The 15,263-nt window shown below is 40.4% G+C and overlaps 1 protein-coding gene across 3 annotated transcripts in view; it reads right to left on the reverse strand.

Annotated features, from left to right (window-relative positions):
- Positions 1 to 15,263, reverse strand: part of ANK1 (ankyrin 1) — a 789,047-nt gene that overhangs the window by 361,855 nt on the left and 411,929 nt on the right. For all 3 annotated transcript variants that reach the window (XM_053717993.1, XM_053717995.1, XM_053717994.1), the window contains one exon: positions 772 to 870. In XM_053717993.1, the coding sequence (XP_053573968.1) occupies positions 772 to 870 (99 nt within the window). The remainder of the gene's footprint in view (positions 1 to 771; positions 871 to 15,263) is intronic.

Consider the following 15,263-nt stretch of genomic DNA (forward strand, 5'->3'; position numbering starts at 1 on the left):
TTGTGCTGGAGGAGGTCAGATGAGAGGCGGTCTAGGTTAAACTGCACTGAGGGTTAATTAACTGTTAAGGACATCTTTTTTACCCTGTGCATTGAGTTTTACCTACTTAAAAGCAGTAGAACAACAGATAAAGCACTGGTACAACTGCTTTTAGGTCATGCAACATAAAAGGGGTGAGCAGGCATCAATGTTGGCTTATACACGTAAAAGCAAATGCAGTGGCGATTCCAGAGACCTTACAATGGGAGGGCATACACTCCTTGGTGGAGCTGTGGGTGTTCCACCTATAAGGGCAGGCTTGGTGGTGGCATAATTAACGGTGTTCCAAGGGCAGGGGCAGGGAGAATCACTGGTGTTCTGAGGGCAGAGCCATGTGGCCCGGGGGTGTGGTTAGGTAGTTGTGGAACGTGGCCTGCCTAAAAATAGAGAGGCAAGGAGTAGTAATTTTTACCTTTTTTACCCTCCTCCTCAACCCAATAGGGGTGCAAATTAGGAGATTTGGGGTGCTTTGCAACCAATGCTCCACCCCCCAGAACTGTCACTGAGCAAATGTCATAGTATAGCCAGCATTATACCTAGAGTGCTGCCTCGCTGCTTCAGCTTCTCAAACTGTGACTCAAATATCATTACGCATTTGTTATAGTGTTCCTGTTATATATTTTTCCTTATGTAGCGGTTTGTTCACCACGCACAATACATTGCAGAAAGGAGCAACACTATTTCGCTGCTCTGTGGCTGTAAAGGTGTACTGCCGTATAGTCGTTTCCTTACCACACTAAAGACATTGGGAGATGCCCCCTTCTGTAGAAGTGCTTTCACGATGGATAGGTGTCCCATGAAGGAGGCGACATGGAGAGGAGTGAGACCAGACTGCAATAGATAGCAGAACGTTTATCAGAAAAGGCAAAAGAAAAATAGAAAAAAGAGTGACTGGAGAGAAATAATGAAAAAAGCCAAGATCAGAGTATTAGACAGAACAACATTAGAGACTTACAATGTGAATTTACAAGGTCACAAGAGTGAGAAAAAGAGTAAAAAAAAAAAGGAGATTTAAAGTACTTGACATTTACATTTTCTGATTCATGCTCTATAGCAACAATCACCATAGCAAACGTACATACAGATAGCTATTGTAATTCTTAAAGGGATATAAAAATCTAAATTACATGTTTATGATTTAATACAGCATACAGTTTTTTAAATTTCCGATTTACTTCTATTATCAAATTTACATCTTTTTTGTAATATCCTTTGTTCAAACTTAGCTCCTTTCTTTAAGAGCATACTAAAGAAGGGAGTAAGCATGAATCTTAAAGGGACATTAAACCCCAAATGTTTCTTTCATGATTCAGATGGAGAATACCATTTTAAACAACTTTCTAATTTACTTCTATTATCTAATTTGCTTCATTCTCTTGATATTCTTTCCTGAAAAGCATATCTAGATAGGCTCAGTAGCTTCTGATTGGTGGCTGCATATAAATGCCTCATGTGATTGGCTCACCAATGTGCATTGCTTTTTCTTTATCAAAATATATCTAAATAATGAAGCAAATTAGGTAATAGAAGTAAATTGGAATGTTGTTTAAAAACATAATTTATGTAAGAACTTACCTGATAAATTCATTTCTTTCATATTAGCAAGAGTCCATGAGCTAGTGACGTATGGGATATACATTCCTACCAGGAGGGGCAAAGTTTCCCAAACCTCAAAATGCCTATAAATACACCCCTCACCACACCCACAAATCAGTTTAACGAATAGCCAAGAAGTGGGGTGATAAGAAAAAAGTGCGAAAGCATAAGAAATAAGGAATTGGAAATAATTGTGCTTTATACAAAAAAATCATAACCACCACAAAAAAAGGGGTGGGCCTCATGGACTCTTGTTAATATGAAAGAAATGAATTTATCAGGTAAGTTCTTACATAAATTATGTTTTCTTTCATGTAATTAGAAAGAGTCTATGAGCTAGTGACGTATGGGATAATGACTACCCAAGATGTGGATCTTTCCACGCAAGAGTCACTAGAGAGGGAGGGATAAAATAAAGACAGCCAAGGGGGGCGGAGCCGACTACCAAGATGGAGAGTCGCATTTAGGAGAAGCTCCGTGTGATAGTTTGCATTGGGACCAGATAAGCATGTAATCCACCGCACTTTTTAGCCCTTAATAGACTGATACCCCTTCATAAACAGCACTGCTGCTGCAAAGCACTTAAAAGGAGTAAGACCCTGAGCCGGAGCCACACAGACTTTGGAGTACCACTCAGACCACACCGGAGACGGGCCTACTCACTACCCGCACCAGGCGAAGCTGCAGATCATCGGTATCCCGCTCCGGATCATAAGTAAGACTTCGTAAAAGGCCAACTTAGCATCTGCACCTTAACTTGCACTAAGACACCGGGTGGGGCCCGAAATTAGAATCACGCGCCATCTTAGACTGCAGCAGCACCCAGTCAGAGCGCACACAGCGCATACACTTTTACTAAGGGGTACAGTGAAAGGGCCTTAAAAACTTAAGGACTTTGCTCATGAAGTAAACACTTGTTTGGGACATACTTGCTACTCAGACAGAAAGCAAGAAAAAGCACTCTATACGACCCAATCTACACACGTGGCTTGCTGTGACACAAATAGTTTTGCACTCTGCCTTTAGATCACCTACTTTGGAGCCGTATTCGAATCCCAATAAGACACAAACTTCATTAAAAGTACAGACACCTGAAGTGACTCAAGACAGCAATAAACGCATATATTCTCACTGGAAATTTTGTCACCCCCACTAGGCCGCAGGCCGCAAACAAACAAACAGCCCAGATTACGCACCAAGTTGCACAGCACTACCTGTATAACAGGATGTCTTCAAAACGGCTCACAAAAGGGGACAAAGCAGCAAAATCCACTTTAGCTGCAAGCACCAAACTGAACACTTATTTTAAAGCTTTGACCACTTCACAGCACTCCGATGTGGAATTAGAAGAAGAGGCAGGAGAAATGTCTACAAATACATCCCCTAAATCAACAACATCAGAGAGAAGTGCCCCATTAACAAGGGCTGATTTAGATTCTTTACCAACCAAAGCAGACTTTAATACCCTATTACAACAAGTTGCAAAGATTGTAAAGGATGGTTTGGCAGAAGTTAGGAAAGATTTGGTAGATATGGGGGAGAGAATTGAATATATAGAAGAGCAAGCAAATGACACCAACAATGTGTTAGATGGTCACTCTAGATGCCTCTCGATACAAGACATTGAAATCCAGCAATTAAAGAGCCATCTAGAGGACCTAGACAATAGGGGGAGACGGCAGAATCTGAGAATTAGAGGAGTACCTGAGAGTGTCACACAGGATCTCACCCCACAATACTTGCAAAGACTTTTCCATCACCTAACAAAAGATAATACTACACCCCCATATCAGCTAGACAGGGCCCATAGGGCTCTTAGACCCAAGCCAGGAGATGCTGACCCCCCACGGGATTTAATCATTAAATTCCATCAATACCAAGATAAAGAACTAGTTGCGCAAGCAGCGAGGAAGGCATCTCCTCTCAACTTCGAAGGTCACACGATACAAATTTATGCAGACCTTAGTCCTATGACACTGAATAACAGAAAAGAAGCCAGGTACCTCACCGAACACCTGCGAGAGCTGGAGATTCCCTATAGGTGGGGATTCCCCTTCTGCTTAAGGGTAAACAAAGGAAACAAAGTCGCCACCTATAAATCCACTGAGGACCTTGAAGAATTCTGCAAATTGATTTACATTCCACTGCCCACCCCGCCATCAATACACAAGAAATCCCTTCCAGGGACCAACCTAACAGGGGAGACGCAGCTTCCTCAGAGACCCCACTGGCAAAAGGTCAACCGGAAAAGAACAAGAAACCAGACTCCACCAATACAGAATAAATCGAAGGTGGTAGAGGACACCTGATCAATTAGGAGTGAGACTTAAAAAAAAGGACAATTGACTATAAATGAGAGCTCACCCTCCATTAGAAGGACTTTAAATTGAGAGCATTAAGACCTAGCTGAGAACAGATGTACTTGTAGCATTTGGAACTCAGGAATTTTATAATACTGTTGCCCTATAGAAGTTAGATCAATAATGAGCTAGTTCTATAAACCTCACAAGATATGCATGTAACATAGAATTCATTTACTGTTCATTTCCCAATGTGAATGTTGAGAATATTTCAATTTCTATCCACCCCCTATTTAGTTTAATTTAGACACTACTGTGTTTAAAGACCACAATATGTTAATTGTTGTTGATAACTTTGTTTCTGTTATGTTATCATTGATTTTTGTTATTGTTGTTCTGTTTTTAAGAAGTCAGCAAGCGATTCCTCAGAGATACTATTCCCATATATGTGTTCCAACTGTTCATGAAGGAACTAGAAATCTTAGACAGCCCGGAAATAGAGAAAGCAGCGGTAAGTCTCGTATTTTTCTGGGGGTGGGGGAGGCTGGCCTGCACCACACTACAGTACACGTCAACAAACTAACTGATCAGCAAAAACCACTTAGATCTAATAGATTATGGCTAACAAACCATTAGTGTTGCTGTCCCAAAACTTTAGAGGCCTCAACTCTCCCACAAAGAGGTCTATAGCTCTAAACCACTTTCGTAAACTTAAGGGTGACATTGTTTTCATCCAAGAGACCCATTTTTTGGGACCTAACGCACCCAAATTTAGGTCAACTGATTACCCTTTAGGTTTCTTTAATGACAACCCAAGCAAGAAGATAGCGGGAGTAGGGGTCTTGTTAAATAAGAATGTCCCCTTTCAACTACTAGATAAATATGAAGACAGAGAGGGCAGACTCCTTATACTGAGAGGTTCTATATTCGAAACGCCAGTCACGTTGGCTTGTGTTTATGCTCCTAATGTGAAACAAGCAAGGTTCATTAGAAGGGTATGTGAAAAACTCCTTGAGATCAAAAGGGGAATATTAATAGTGGGTGGTGACCTGAATGTACCCCTAGAGCCGAAAATAGATAGCTCAGCTCCTAGATCAAAGGGACCCCATAATGTTAGCATAAGTGTTGCAGACAGCCTTAAATCAGCAGCCCTAGTGGATGTATGGAGACTACAGCATGCACGCTCCAGAGACTTCACCTTTTACTCATTTGCAAAGAAATCATACTCTCGAATAGACTACTTGTTGATAGAACACAGTCATCTCACTTTAGCAACCCACACAGAGATCACTCCGGCAGCTTGGTCTGACCATGCGACAGTACTTTTAGAGATAGACTGGCCTACAAAACCTCTGAGACACTCATTTTGGAGAATAGATGACTCACAACTCCACGACCCTGTGATAGTACAGGACATTAGGGATAAACTGGAAGAATATTTTACTCATAATTCTGACTCAGTAGATACGAAAGGTGTCCTATGGGAAGCTCATAAAGCTGTAATAAGAGGTAACCTTATTAGTCACAGCATTAGATTAAAGAAACTCCATAACTTGACATACAAAGAACTTGCAGCAGAATTACACAGAGCAGAAACCACTCATAAACAGACCCCTGCTGACGACAGGTCCCTCACTAAGTTAACAGAGGCTAGATTAGCGCTTAACTCATACCTAACCAAAGTAGCTCATAGGAGGGCATTATTCTTGAATAAGGTATATTTCCAGGGCGGAAATAGAGCGGGAGCATTATTAGCAAAGGCTCTACATAAAAAGAAAGCCAAACACCATATTTTTAGCATAAAAGATAGCTATGGAAATAACATCCATAAGAGTCCAGAGATAGCGGAAGTTTTCAGGCGCTTTTATGACAATATCTATAACTTAGATAGGTCCCTACCTTCCCCAAACGCAATAGATATAGACAATTATTTAGGATCTATAGAACTCCCGAGACTAAGCGAACAACAAAGAATAGTGCTAGAAGAGCCAATAACAATACAAGAAATTCTTAAGGCTATTAAATCTCTGCCTGCAGGAAAGAGCCCTGGGCCAGATGGCCTATCAAATAAATATTATAAAACCTTTAGTATGGTCCTAGCGCCCCACCTGCTCTCATTGTTCCAAGCCATTGATGAAAGAGAGCAATTTCCCACCCTAACAAAAGAAGCGCACATTGCAGTGATCCCGAAACTAGAAAACCTATCAGATACCCCATCTAAATTTAGACCAATATCCCTTCTAAATATGGATTTGAAAATCTACGCGAAAATCCTGGCAACTAGAATCAGCGCCTTCCTTCCAACCTTAATACACACAGACCAGGTTGGTTTTGTCCCTGGCAGAGAAGCCAGGGACAACACCATAAGAGCCTTGCAGTTAATGGAATACGCTAAGACACAGGGATTAAGCTCCATCTTATTAGCGTCAGACGCAGAAAAGGCGTTTGATCGCCTTAATTGGTCCTTTCTATTTGCCACCTTGAAAAAATTCGGCTTCGGAGAGTTAGCAATAAACAGAATTCGGTCAATGTATTTTAAACCAACAGCAAAGATTAAAGTAAATGGTGTATTGTCTGATTCCTTTCAGATAGGAAATGGAACAAGGCAGGGATGCCCTCTGTCTCCCTTGCTATTCGTGCTAGGTATTGAGACCCTTGCGGCGCGCATAAGACAGAATGAGCAAATCAAAGGGATATCCCTAGGTCCTAATAACTACAAGGTCTCGCTATATGCGGATGATGTACTGCTATCTCTTACCTCCCCAGACACTTCCCTACCCGCGGTGACAGAGGAGTTTAGGGAATTTGGTAAACTATCATTTTTTTCAATTAATCATCAAAAGTCTGAGATATTAAACGTAAATTTAACAGAAAAGGAGTTAGATTCACTAATGAAGGACTGTCCCTACCAACTGCAGTCTAAGACTATTAAATATCTAGGAATAAACCTAACGCCAAGAAATAAGCTTCTGTTTAATTCTAACTTTAGGTCACTCTATAATAACACACAGAATGACCTGAAGGACTGGGGGACGAAGCCCCTCTCTTGGTGGGGGAGGATTCAAACATTGAAAATGACAGCTCTCCCCAGAATCTTGTATATTATGCAAGCGCTACCAATACACCTTCCGCCCAACTTTCTCAAAAAACTACAGGCTCTGCTGAATAAATATGTTTGGGGTTCGATAAAACCTCGAGTGGATAGGAATACGCTTTACAAAACTCTAGCGGCCGGGGGGGTGGGACTCCCCTGCATAGCGACATACTATAGATCAATAGGAGTTCAGAGGGTATTGGATTGGAATAGGAATGAGGCTACAAAAGCATGGATAACGATTGATTCCCACATACTGAAAACCCCGCATGTGGGAGCCCTGTGGTGGATTCCCAAGTCGCATAGACCAGTAGCGACTACCATTTTCAAATTCTACACCTCAGTATTTGCGACTTGGGACGAGGTCCTGAGGACTTGCCCCTCCATCTCAACATTGAGATCACCCCTGACCCCGGTGTCCCCGAACGCAGAATTTTTGGGTGGTATGGATTATAGCCTACTAAACAAAACTTCAGACGAGATTGGATACACGATACCCATACATAAGGTTTTGAACGGACAGAGGCTTAAAGATAGACAGGAACTAGTAGACATCCTGCATGGGGCTTTTGCAGGCTGGTTAAAATATGGACAGTTGCGACACCTTTTTGAAAAGTCTGAGCATAAACCTGACTGGACGAGACCCATGACCCGTTTTGAGACCATATGCACTGCTCAAGGCCCCCTAAGGCACACATTATCACTAGCAAAATCCATGTTACAGGCAGATGGCAGGGCTACACGACCGTCATATACCAACAAATGGCAGCAAGACCTAAATATTGTCCTAGAAGACAAAGAATGGAGTAGAATTTATGCTCTGGTGGGGAGGTCATCATCATCCACTAGAATTCTAGAGCTCAATTATAAGTTATTATCCAGGTGGTACCTGACACCATCACGCCTTAAAAGTATATACCCAAACTCATCCGATCTCTGCTGGAGGGGATGCAGCCTCAGGGGGACTATGTCCCATATGTGGTGGGATTGCCCCGTGGTTAGGCCATTTTGGCGAGAGATAGAACTTTTCTTTAGACAACTATTAGACGACACATTCACACTAACCCCTGTTATTGCACTGCTGAATGCCCTCCCCAGAAACATGTGCCAACTCAGACAAAAGGTGATCCAGTTCTCCCTGAACTCAGCCAGATCTTTGATAGCTAGCAAATGGAAAACCCCTGTAAAGCCTACAGTGCAGGAGTGGTTGAAACATGTAGATGACACACTACTTTTAGAGGAATACAGCTATTTTAAAACACAAAGAAAGGCATTATTTTTAGACATCAAATTATACTGGGACCTAACGAAAGCAAGTTTCACACATTCACGGCTGGCCAGGCCTTCAACACCCCCAGTGCGAGACAGGAGGCTAGAATCGGGGAGCTAATTAATCACTCCAGTAGAGGAATTGATAATAGACTGTAAAATATGAAACTAATGAGCACAATGCTATCAAAATGCTCGCCCAGGCTATATTTATACCAGGAAAGATGTATCTCAGAAAGTAACTTCTATATGTTAAGCTGACATGAATCGTGTTGTTAAGTTAAATGTTTTAAAGAAATGTTATTTTACCACGATCACTGTATTTTTGTGAAAATACCAATAAAACTCTTTGAAAATAAAAAACAAAACAAAATCAGAACTGAGAAAACAAAGCAAATTATACCTGGAAAAAAAAAAAAAAAAAAAAAAAAAAAAATAAAGACAGCCAATCCCTGCTGAAAATAATCCACACCCAAAATAAAGTTTAAATGAACATAAGCAGAAGATTCAAACTGAAACAGCTGCCTGAAGTACTTTTCTACCAAAAACTGCTTCAGAAGAAGAAAACACATCAAAATGGTAGAATTTAGTAAAAGTATGCAAAGAGGACCAAGTTGCTGCTTTGCAAATCTGATTAACCGAAGCTTCATTCCTAAACGCCCAGGAAGTAGAAACTGACCTAGTAGAATGAGCTGTAATTCTTTGAGGCGGAGTTTTACCCGACTCGACATAAGCATGATGAATTAAAGATTTCAACCAAGATGCCAAAGAAATGGCAGAGGCCTTCTGACCTTTCCTAGAACCGGAAAAGTTAACAAATAGACTAGAAGTCTTTCGGAAAGTCTTAGTAGCTTCAACATAATATTTCAAAGCTCTAACCACATCCAAAGAATGCAATGATTTCTCCTTAGAATTCTTAGGAGTAGGACATAATGAAGGAACCACAATCTCTCTACTAATGTTGTTGGAATTCACAACCTTAGGTAAAAATTCAAAAGAAGTTCGCAACACCGCCTTATCCTGATGAAAAATCAAAAAAGGAGACTCACAAAAAAGAGCAGATAATTCAGAAACTCTTTTGGCAGAAGAGATGGCCAAAAGGAACAAAACTTTCCAAGAAAGTAATTTAATGTCCAATGAATGCATAGGTTCAAACGGAGGAGCTTGAAGAGCCCCCAGAACCAAATTCAAACTCCAAGGAGGAGAAATTGACTTAATAGGTTTTATACGCACCAAAGCTTGTACAAAACAATGAATATCAGGAAGATTAGCAATCTTTCTGTGAAAAAGAACAGAAAGAGCAGAGATTTGTCCTTTCAAGGAACTTGCAGACAAACCTTTATCCAAACCATCCTGAAGAAACTGTAAAATTCTTGGAATTCTAAAAGAATGCCAGGAAAACTGATGAGAAAGACACCAAGAAATATAAGTCTTCCAGACTCTATAATATATCTCCCTAGATACAGATTTACGAGCCTGTAACATAGTATTAATCACAGAGTCAGAGAAACCTCTTTGGCTAAGAATCAAGCGTTCAATCTCCATACCTTTAAATTTAAGGATTTGAGATCCTGATGGAAAAAAGGACCTTGAGACAGAAGGTCTGGTCTTAACGGAAGAGTCCACAGTTGGCAAGAAGCCATCCGGACAAGATCCGCATACCAAAACCTGTGAGGCCATGCTGGAGCTACCAGCTGAACAAACGAGCATTCCTTCAGAATTTTGGAGATCACTCTTGGAAGAAGAACTAGAGGCGGAAAGATATAGGCAGGATGATACTTCCAAGGAAGTGACAATGCATCCACTGCTTCCGCTTGAGGATCCCTGGATCTGGACAGATACCTGGGAAGTTTCTTGTTTAGATGAGAGGCCATCAGATCTATTTCTGGAAGCCCCCACATTTGATCAATCTGAAGAAATACCTCTGGGTGAAGAGACCATTCGCCCGGATGCAACGTTTGGCGACTGAGATAATCTGCTTCCCAATTGTCTATACCTTGGATATGAACCGCAGAAACTAGACAGGAGCTGGATTCCGCCCAAACCAGAATTCGAGATACTTCTTTCATAGCTAGAGGACTGTGAGTCCCTCCTTGATGATTGATGTATGCTACAGTTGTGACATTGTCTGTCTGAAAACAAATGAACGATTCTCTCTTCAGAAGAGGCCAAGACTGAAGAGCTCTGAAAATTGCACGGCGTTCCAAAATATTGATCGGTAATCTCACCTCCTGAGATTCCCAAACCCCTTGTGCCGTCAGAGACCCCCACACAGCTCCCCAACCTGTAAGACTTGCATCTGTTGAAATTACAGTCCAGGTCGGAAGAACAAAAGAAGCCCCCTGAATTAAACGATGGTGATCTGTCCACCACGTCAGAGAGTGTCGTACAATTGGTTTTAAAGATACTAATTGAGATATCTTTGTGTAATCCCTGCACCATTGGTTCAGCATATAGAGCTGAAGAGGTCGCATGTGAAAACGAGCAAAGGGGATCGCGTCCGATGCAGCAGTCATAAGACCTAGAATTTCCATGCATAAGGCTACCGAAGGGAATGATTGTGACTGAAGGTTTCGACAAGCTGATATCAATTTTAGACGTCTCTTGTCTGTCAAAGATAGAGTCATGGACACTGAATCTATCTGGAAACCCAAAAAGGTTACCCTTGTCTGAGGAATCAATGAACTTTTTAGTAAATTGATCCTCCAACCATGATCTTGAAGAAACAACACAAGTCGATTTGTATGAGATTCTGCTAAATGTAAAGACTGAGCAAGTACCAAGATATCGTCCAAATAAGGAAATACCACAGTACCCTGTTCTCTGATTACAGACAGAAGGGCACCGAGAACCTTTGTAAAAATTCTTGGAGCTGTTGCTAGACCAAACGGTAGAGCCACAAACTGGTAATGCTTGTCTAGGAAAGAGAATCTCAGAAACTGAAAGTGATCTGGATGAATCGGAATATGTAGATATGCATCCTGTAAATCTATTGTAGACATATAATGCCCTTGCTGAACAAAAGGCAGGATAGTCCTTATAGTTACCATTTTGAATGTTGGTATCCTTACATAACGATTCAATATCTTTAGATCCAGAAATAAAATTATTAGCATGTTGAAGAAGAATAATAATGCTATGAGAATTATGATCTGTGACTTGTTGCGCTAAAGCTTCCAACCAAAAAGTTGAAGCTGCAGCAACATCCGCCAAAGATATAGCAGGTCTAAGAAGATTACCTGAACACAAATAGGCTTTTCTTAGAAAGGATTCAATTTTCCTATCTAAAGGATCCTTAAAGGAAGTACCATCTGCCGCAGGAATCGTAGTACGCTTAGCAAGAGTAGAGACAGCCCCATCAACCTTAGGGATTTTGTCCCAAAACTCTAATCTGTCAGATGGCACAGGATATAATTGCTTAAAACGTTTAGAGGGAGTGAATGAACTACCCAAATTATTCCATTCCCTGGAAATTACTTCAGAAATAGCACTAGGAACAGGAAAAACTTCTGGAATAACTACAGGAGATTTAAAAACCTTATCTAAACGTTTAGATTTAGTATCAAGAGGACCAGAATCCTCAATTTCTAAAGCAATTAGAACTTCTTTAAGTAAAGAACGAATAAATTCCATTTTAAATAAATATGAAGATTTATCAGCATCAACCTCTGAGACAGAATCCTCTGAACCAGAAGAACCATTATCAGAATCAGAATGATGATGTTCATTTAAAAATTCATTTGAACAATGAGAAGTTTTAAAAGATTTTTTATGTTTACTAGAAGGAGGAATAACAGACAAAGCCTTCTTAATGGATTCAGAAACAAAATCTCTTATGTTATCAGGAACACTCTGAGTATTAGATGTTGACGGAACAGCAACAGGTAATGGAACTTTACTAAAGGAAATTTTATCTGCATTAACAAGTTTGTCATGACATTCAATACAAACAACAGCTGGAGGAACAGATACCAAAAGTTTACAGCAGATACACTTAGCTTTGGTAGCTCCAGCACCAGGCAGCGATTTTCCGGAAGTATTTTCTGACTCAGTTGCAACGTGGGACATCTTGCAATATGTAATAGAAAAAACAACATATAAAGCAAAATAGATCAAATTCCTTAAATGACAGTTTCAGGAATGGGAAAAAATGCCAGTGAACAAGCTTCTAGCAACCAGAAGCAATAAATAAAGAGACTTAAATAATGTGGAGACAAAAGTGACGCCCATATTTTTTTTTTAGCGCCAAATAAGACGCCCACATTATTTGGCGCCTAAATGCTTTTGGCGCCAAAAATGACGCCACATCTGGAACGCCGACACTTTTGACGCAAAAAAACGTAAAAAAATTACGCAACTTCCGGCGACACGTATGACGCCGGAAACAGAAAAAAAAATTTGCGCCAAAAAAGTCAGCGCCAAGAATGACGCAATAAAATGAAGCATTTTCTGCCCCCGCGAGCCTAACAGCCCACAGGGAAAAGTCAAATTTTTAAGGTAAGAAAAAATGATTGATTCAAATGCATTATCCCAAATATGAAACTGACTGTCTGAAAATAAGGAATGTTGAACATCCTGAGTCAAGGCAAATAAATGTTTGAATACATATATTTAGAACTTTATTAAAAAAGTGCCCAACCATAGCTTAGAGTGTCACAGAAAATAAGACTTACTTACCCCAGGACACTCATCTACATGTTGTAGAAAGCCAAACCAGTACTGAAACAAAAATCAGCAGAGGTAATGGTATATATATAAGAGTATATCGTCGATCTGAAAAGGGAGGTAAGAGATGAATCTCTACGACCGATAACAAAGAACCTATGAAATAGACCCCGTAGAAGGAGATCATTGCATTCAAATAGGCAATACTCTCCTCACATCCCTCTGACATTCACTGCACGCTGAGAGGAAAACCGGGCTCCAACCTGCTGCGGAGCGCATATCAACGTAGAATCTAGCACAAACTTACTTCACCACCTCCATAGGAGGCAAAGTTTGTAAAACTGATTTGTGGGTGTGGTGAGGGGTGTATTTGTAGGCATTTTGAGGTTTGGGAAACTTTGCCCCTCCTGGTAGGAATGTATATCCCATACGTCACTAGCTCATGGACTCTTGCTAATTACATGAAAGAAATTGTATTTTCTATCTGAATCAGTAAAGAAAATATTTGGGTTTAATGTCCCTTTAAAGTAAATGTCAATTTTCCTGTATATGAATCCATCAAATGCTTTCTTTTGTACATATTAGTTAAACAATTTTTTATATATTTATCTTACAAATTTCATTCCGTTATGAACCCAAACTCCTCCCAGCCGTTACTTCCTTCTCCCTGGTGTGACGTATAGAGCTTTCCCACCCACTCTATACATATACTTCAAGCACGCTCCCGTGGACACCTTAAAATGCGCATGAGTTTACAGACGATTTCGTAGACTAGCTACATAGTATTGAATGAATGAATACATTCATTGAATACTATTCATACACTGGGGCCTATCTAGTAAGCTCCGAATGTAGCTTGACGCCCCGTGTCTAAAGACCGCTGCTCCATAACCCTCTCCGCCTGCTCTGATGAGGCGGACAGGAATCGCCGGAATTCAACCCGATCGAGTACGAATGGGTTGATTGACACCCCCTGCTGGCGTCTGCACCAGCAGCTCACAAGAGCTGCTGGTGCAATGCTGAATACGGAGAGCGTATTGCTCTCCGCATTCAGCGTTGTCTGTCGGACCTGATCCACACTCGGATCAGGTCCAACAGACATTTCATAAATAGGCCTCACTGAGCGCAGCTGTATTGTACTGTTCTACCTCTATTTCTAGCTACAAAACCGGCTTGTAAGTATGAATACAAATTATTTTCATTATTTTAATTGGAATTTAATGGGGATTTACTTTTAGAACAAATTTATAAATGCCTAACTTATTTTTATTTCTTCCGCTCTGTTGCCGTTTATAAAAAAAAAGTACTAATGTACAGAGGTTATTATATTAAGAACCCTTTATGTGTGTTTTGTATAGGTGAAAGGTGGCCACTACATTTAGCGTTAATCTATTGCTATGGTGATTTCTTGAAAGTGCGCATGCAGGAAGCATGAGCGCACATCTAAGCATCTAAGCATAGATAAATCTTAAGGCTTTCTCGCATGCGCATTAGGATTCTATGATGTCATTCAGGATTAACGCATGCGCATTAACAATCGGTGACGTTTTGAAAACCGGGTTGAACCCCCTTGGGGGGGAATCGATGATTGTGAAAAGAGTGCTTCTAAACCTGTCAATTAAATAGCGAAGATGGCGGGCGGAGGAATCGTAGGGCGATATAAGTTATAAAACGCTAATTTTTGGCATAAATATAATGGTCAAAGGAAAATGATGAATTAAAGTTCAACTCATTTTTTATGCACATTAGCGTGGCATTCTCAGGGGGGGGGGGTGACTTTACATTCACTTTAAGCACTACATAGCAGCAGTATTTGCAACAATGTTATACATAGGCGGCGGCCTTTGTTCAAAAGGATACACTGCATTTTTTCACATTGTTTGAATACAATCCATGTCTATACGCTCAAAGCCATCCACTTATTTTCTCGCTTATACAAAGGGAAATGCAAAGAAAAAAGTATGCAGCGTATATATCAAGTGTATGGGCGCAAATTGTTACTGAATCATTTCAATGCACAAACAAAGTGTAATGGTTTTTAAGAGTTGAGTGACATTTATACGCAATTTCTTCAAGACCTGTTCAAGACTCGTGCACGCTCTATGTGAATCATGAAAGTTTCATTTTGATTTTCATGTCACTTAATGCATTAAGAAAAATGACCGAGATCAATTTCAGTTTTGTTCACAATGACAGCTAATTTATCTAGTAAAATCAAAGACTTGCCAAGGTCTGGATGAACATATAAATTATAAGTAGGCCAACGTGTTAAAACAGTACACTTTTTCAGTCTGTATATA

The sequence above is a fragment of the Bombina bombina genome, chromosome 6 (assembly GCF_027579735.1).
Source record: "Bombina bombina isolate aBomBom1 chromosome 6, aBomBom1.pri, whole genome shotgun sequence".
NCBI lineage: Eukaryota > Metazoa > Chordata > Amphibia > Anura > Bombinatoridae > Bombina > Bombina bombina.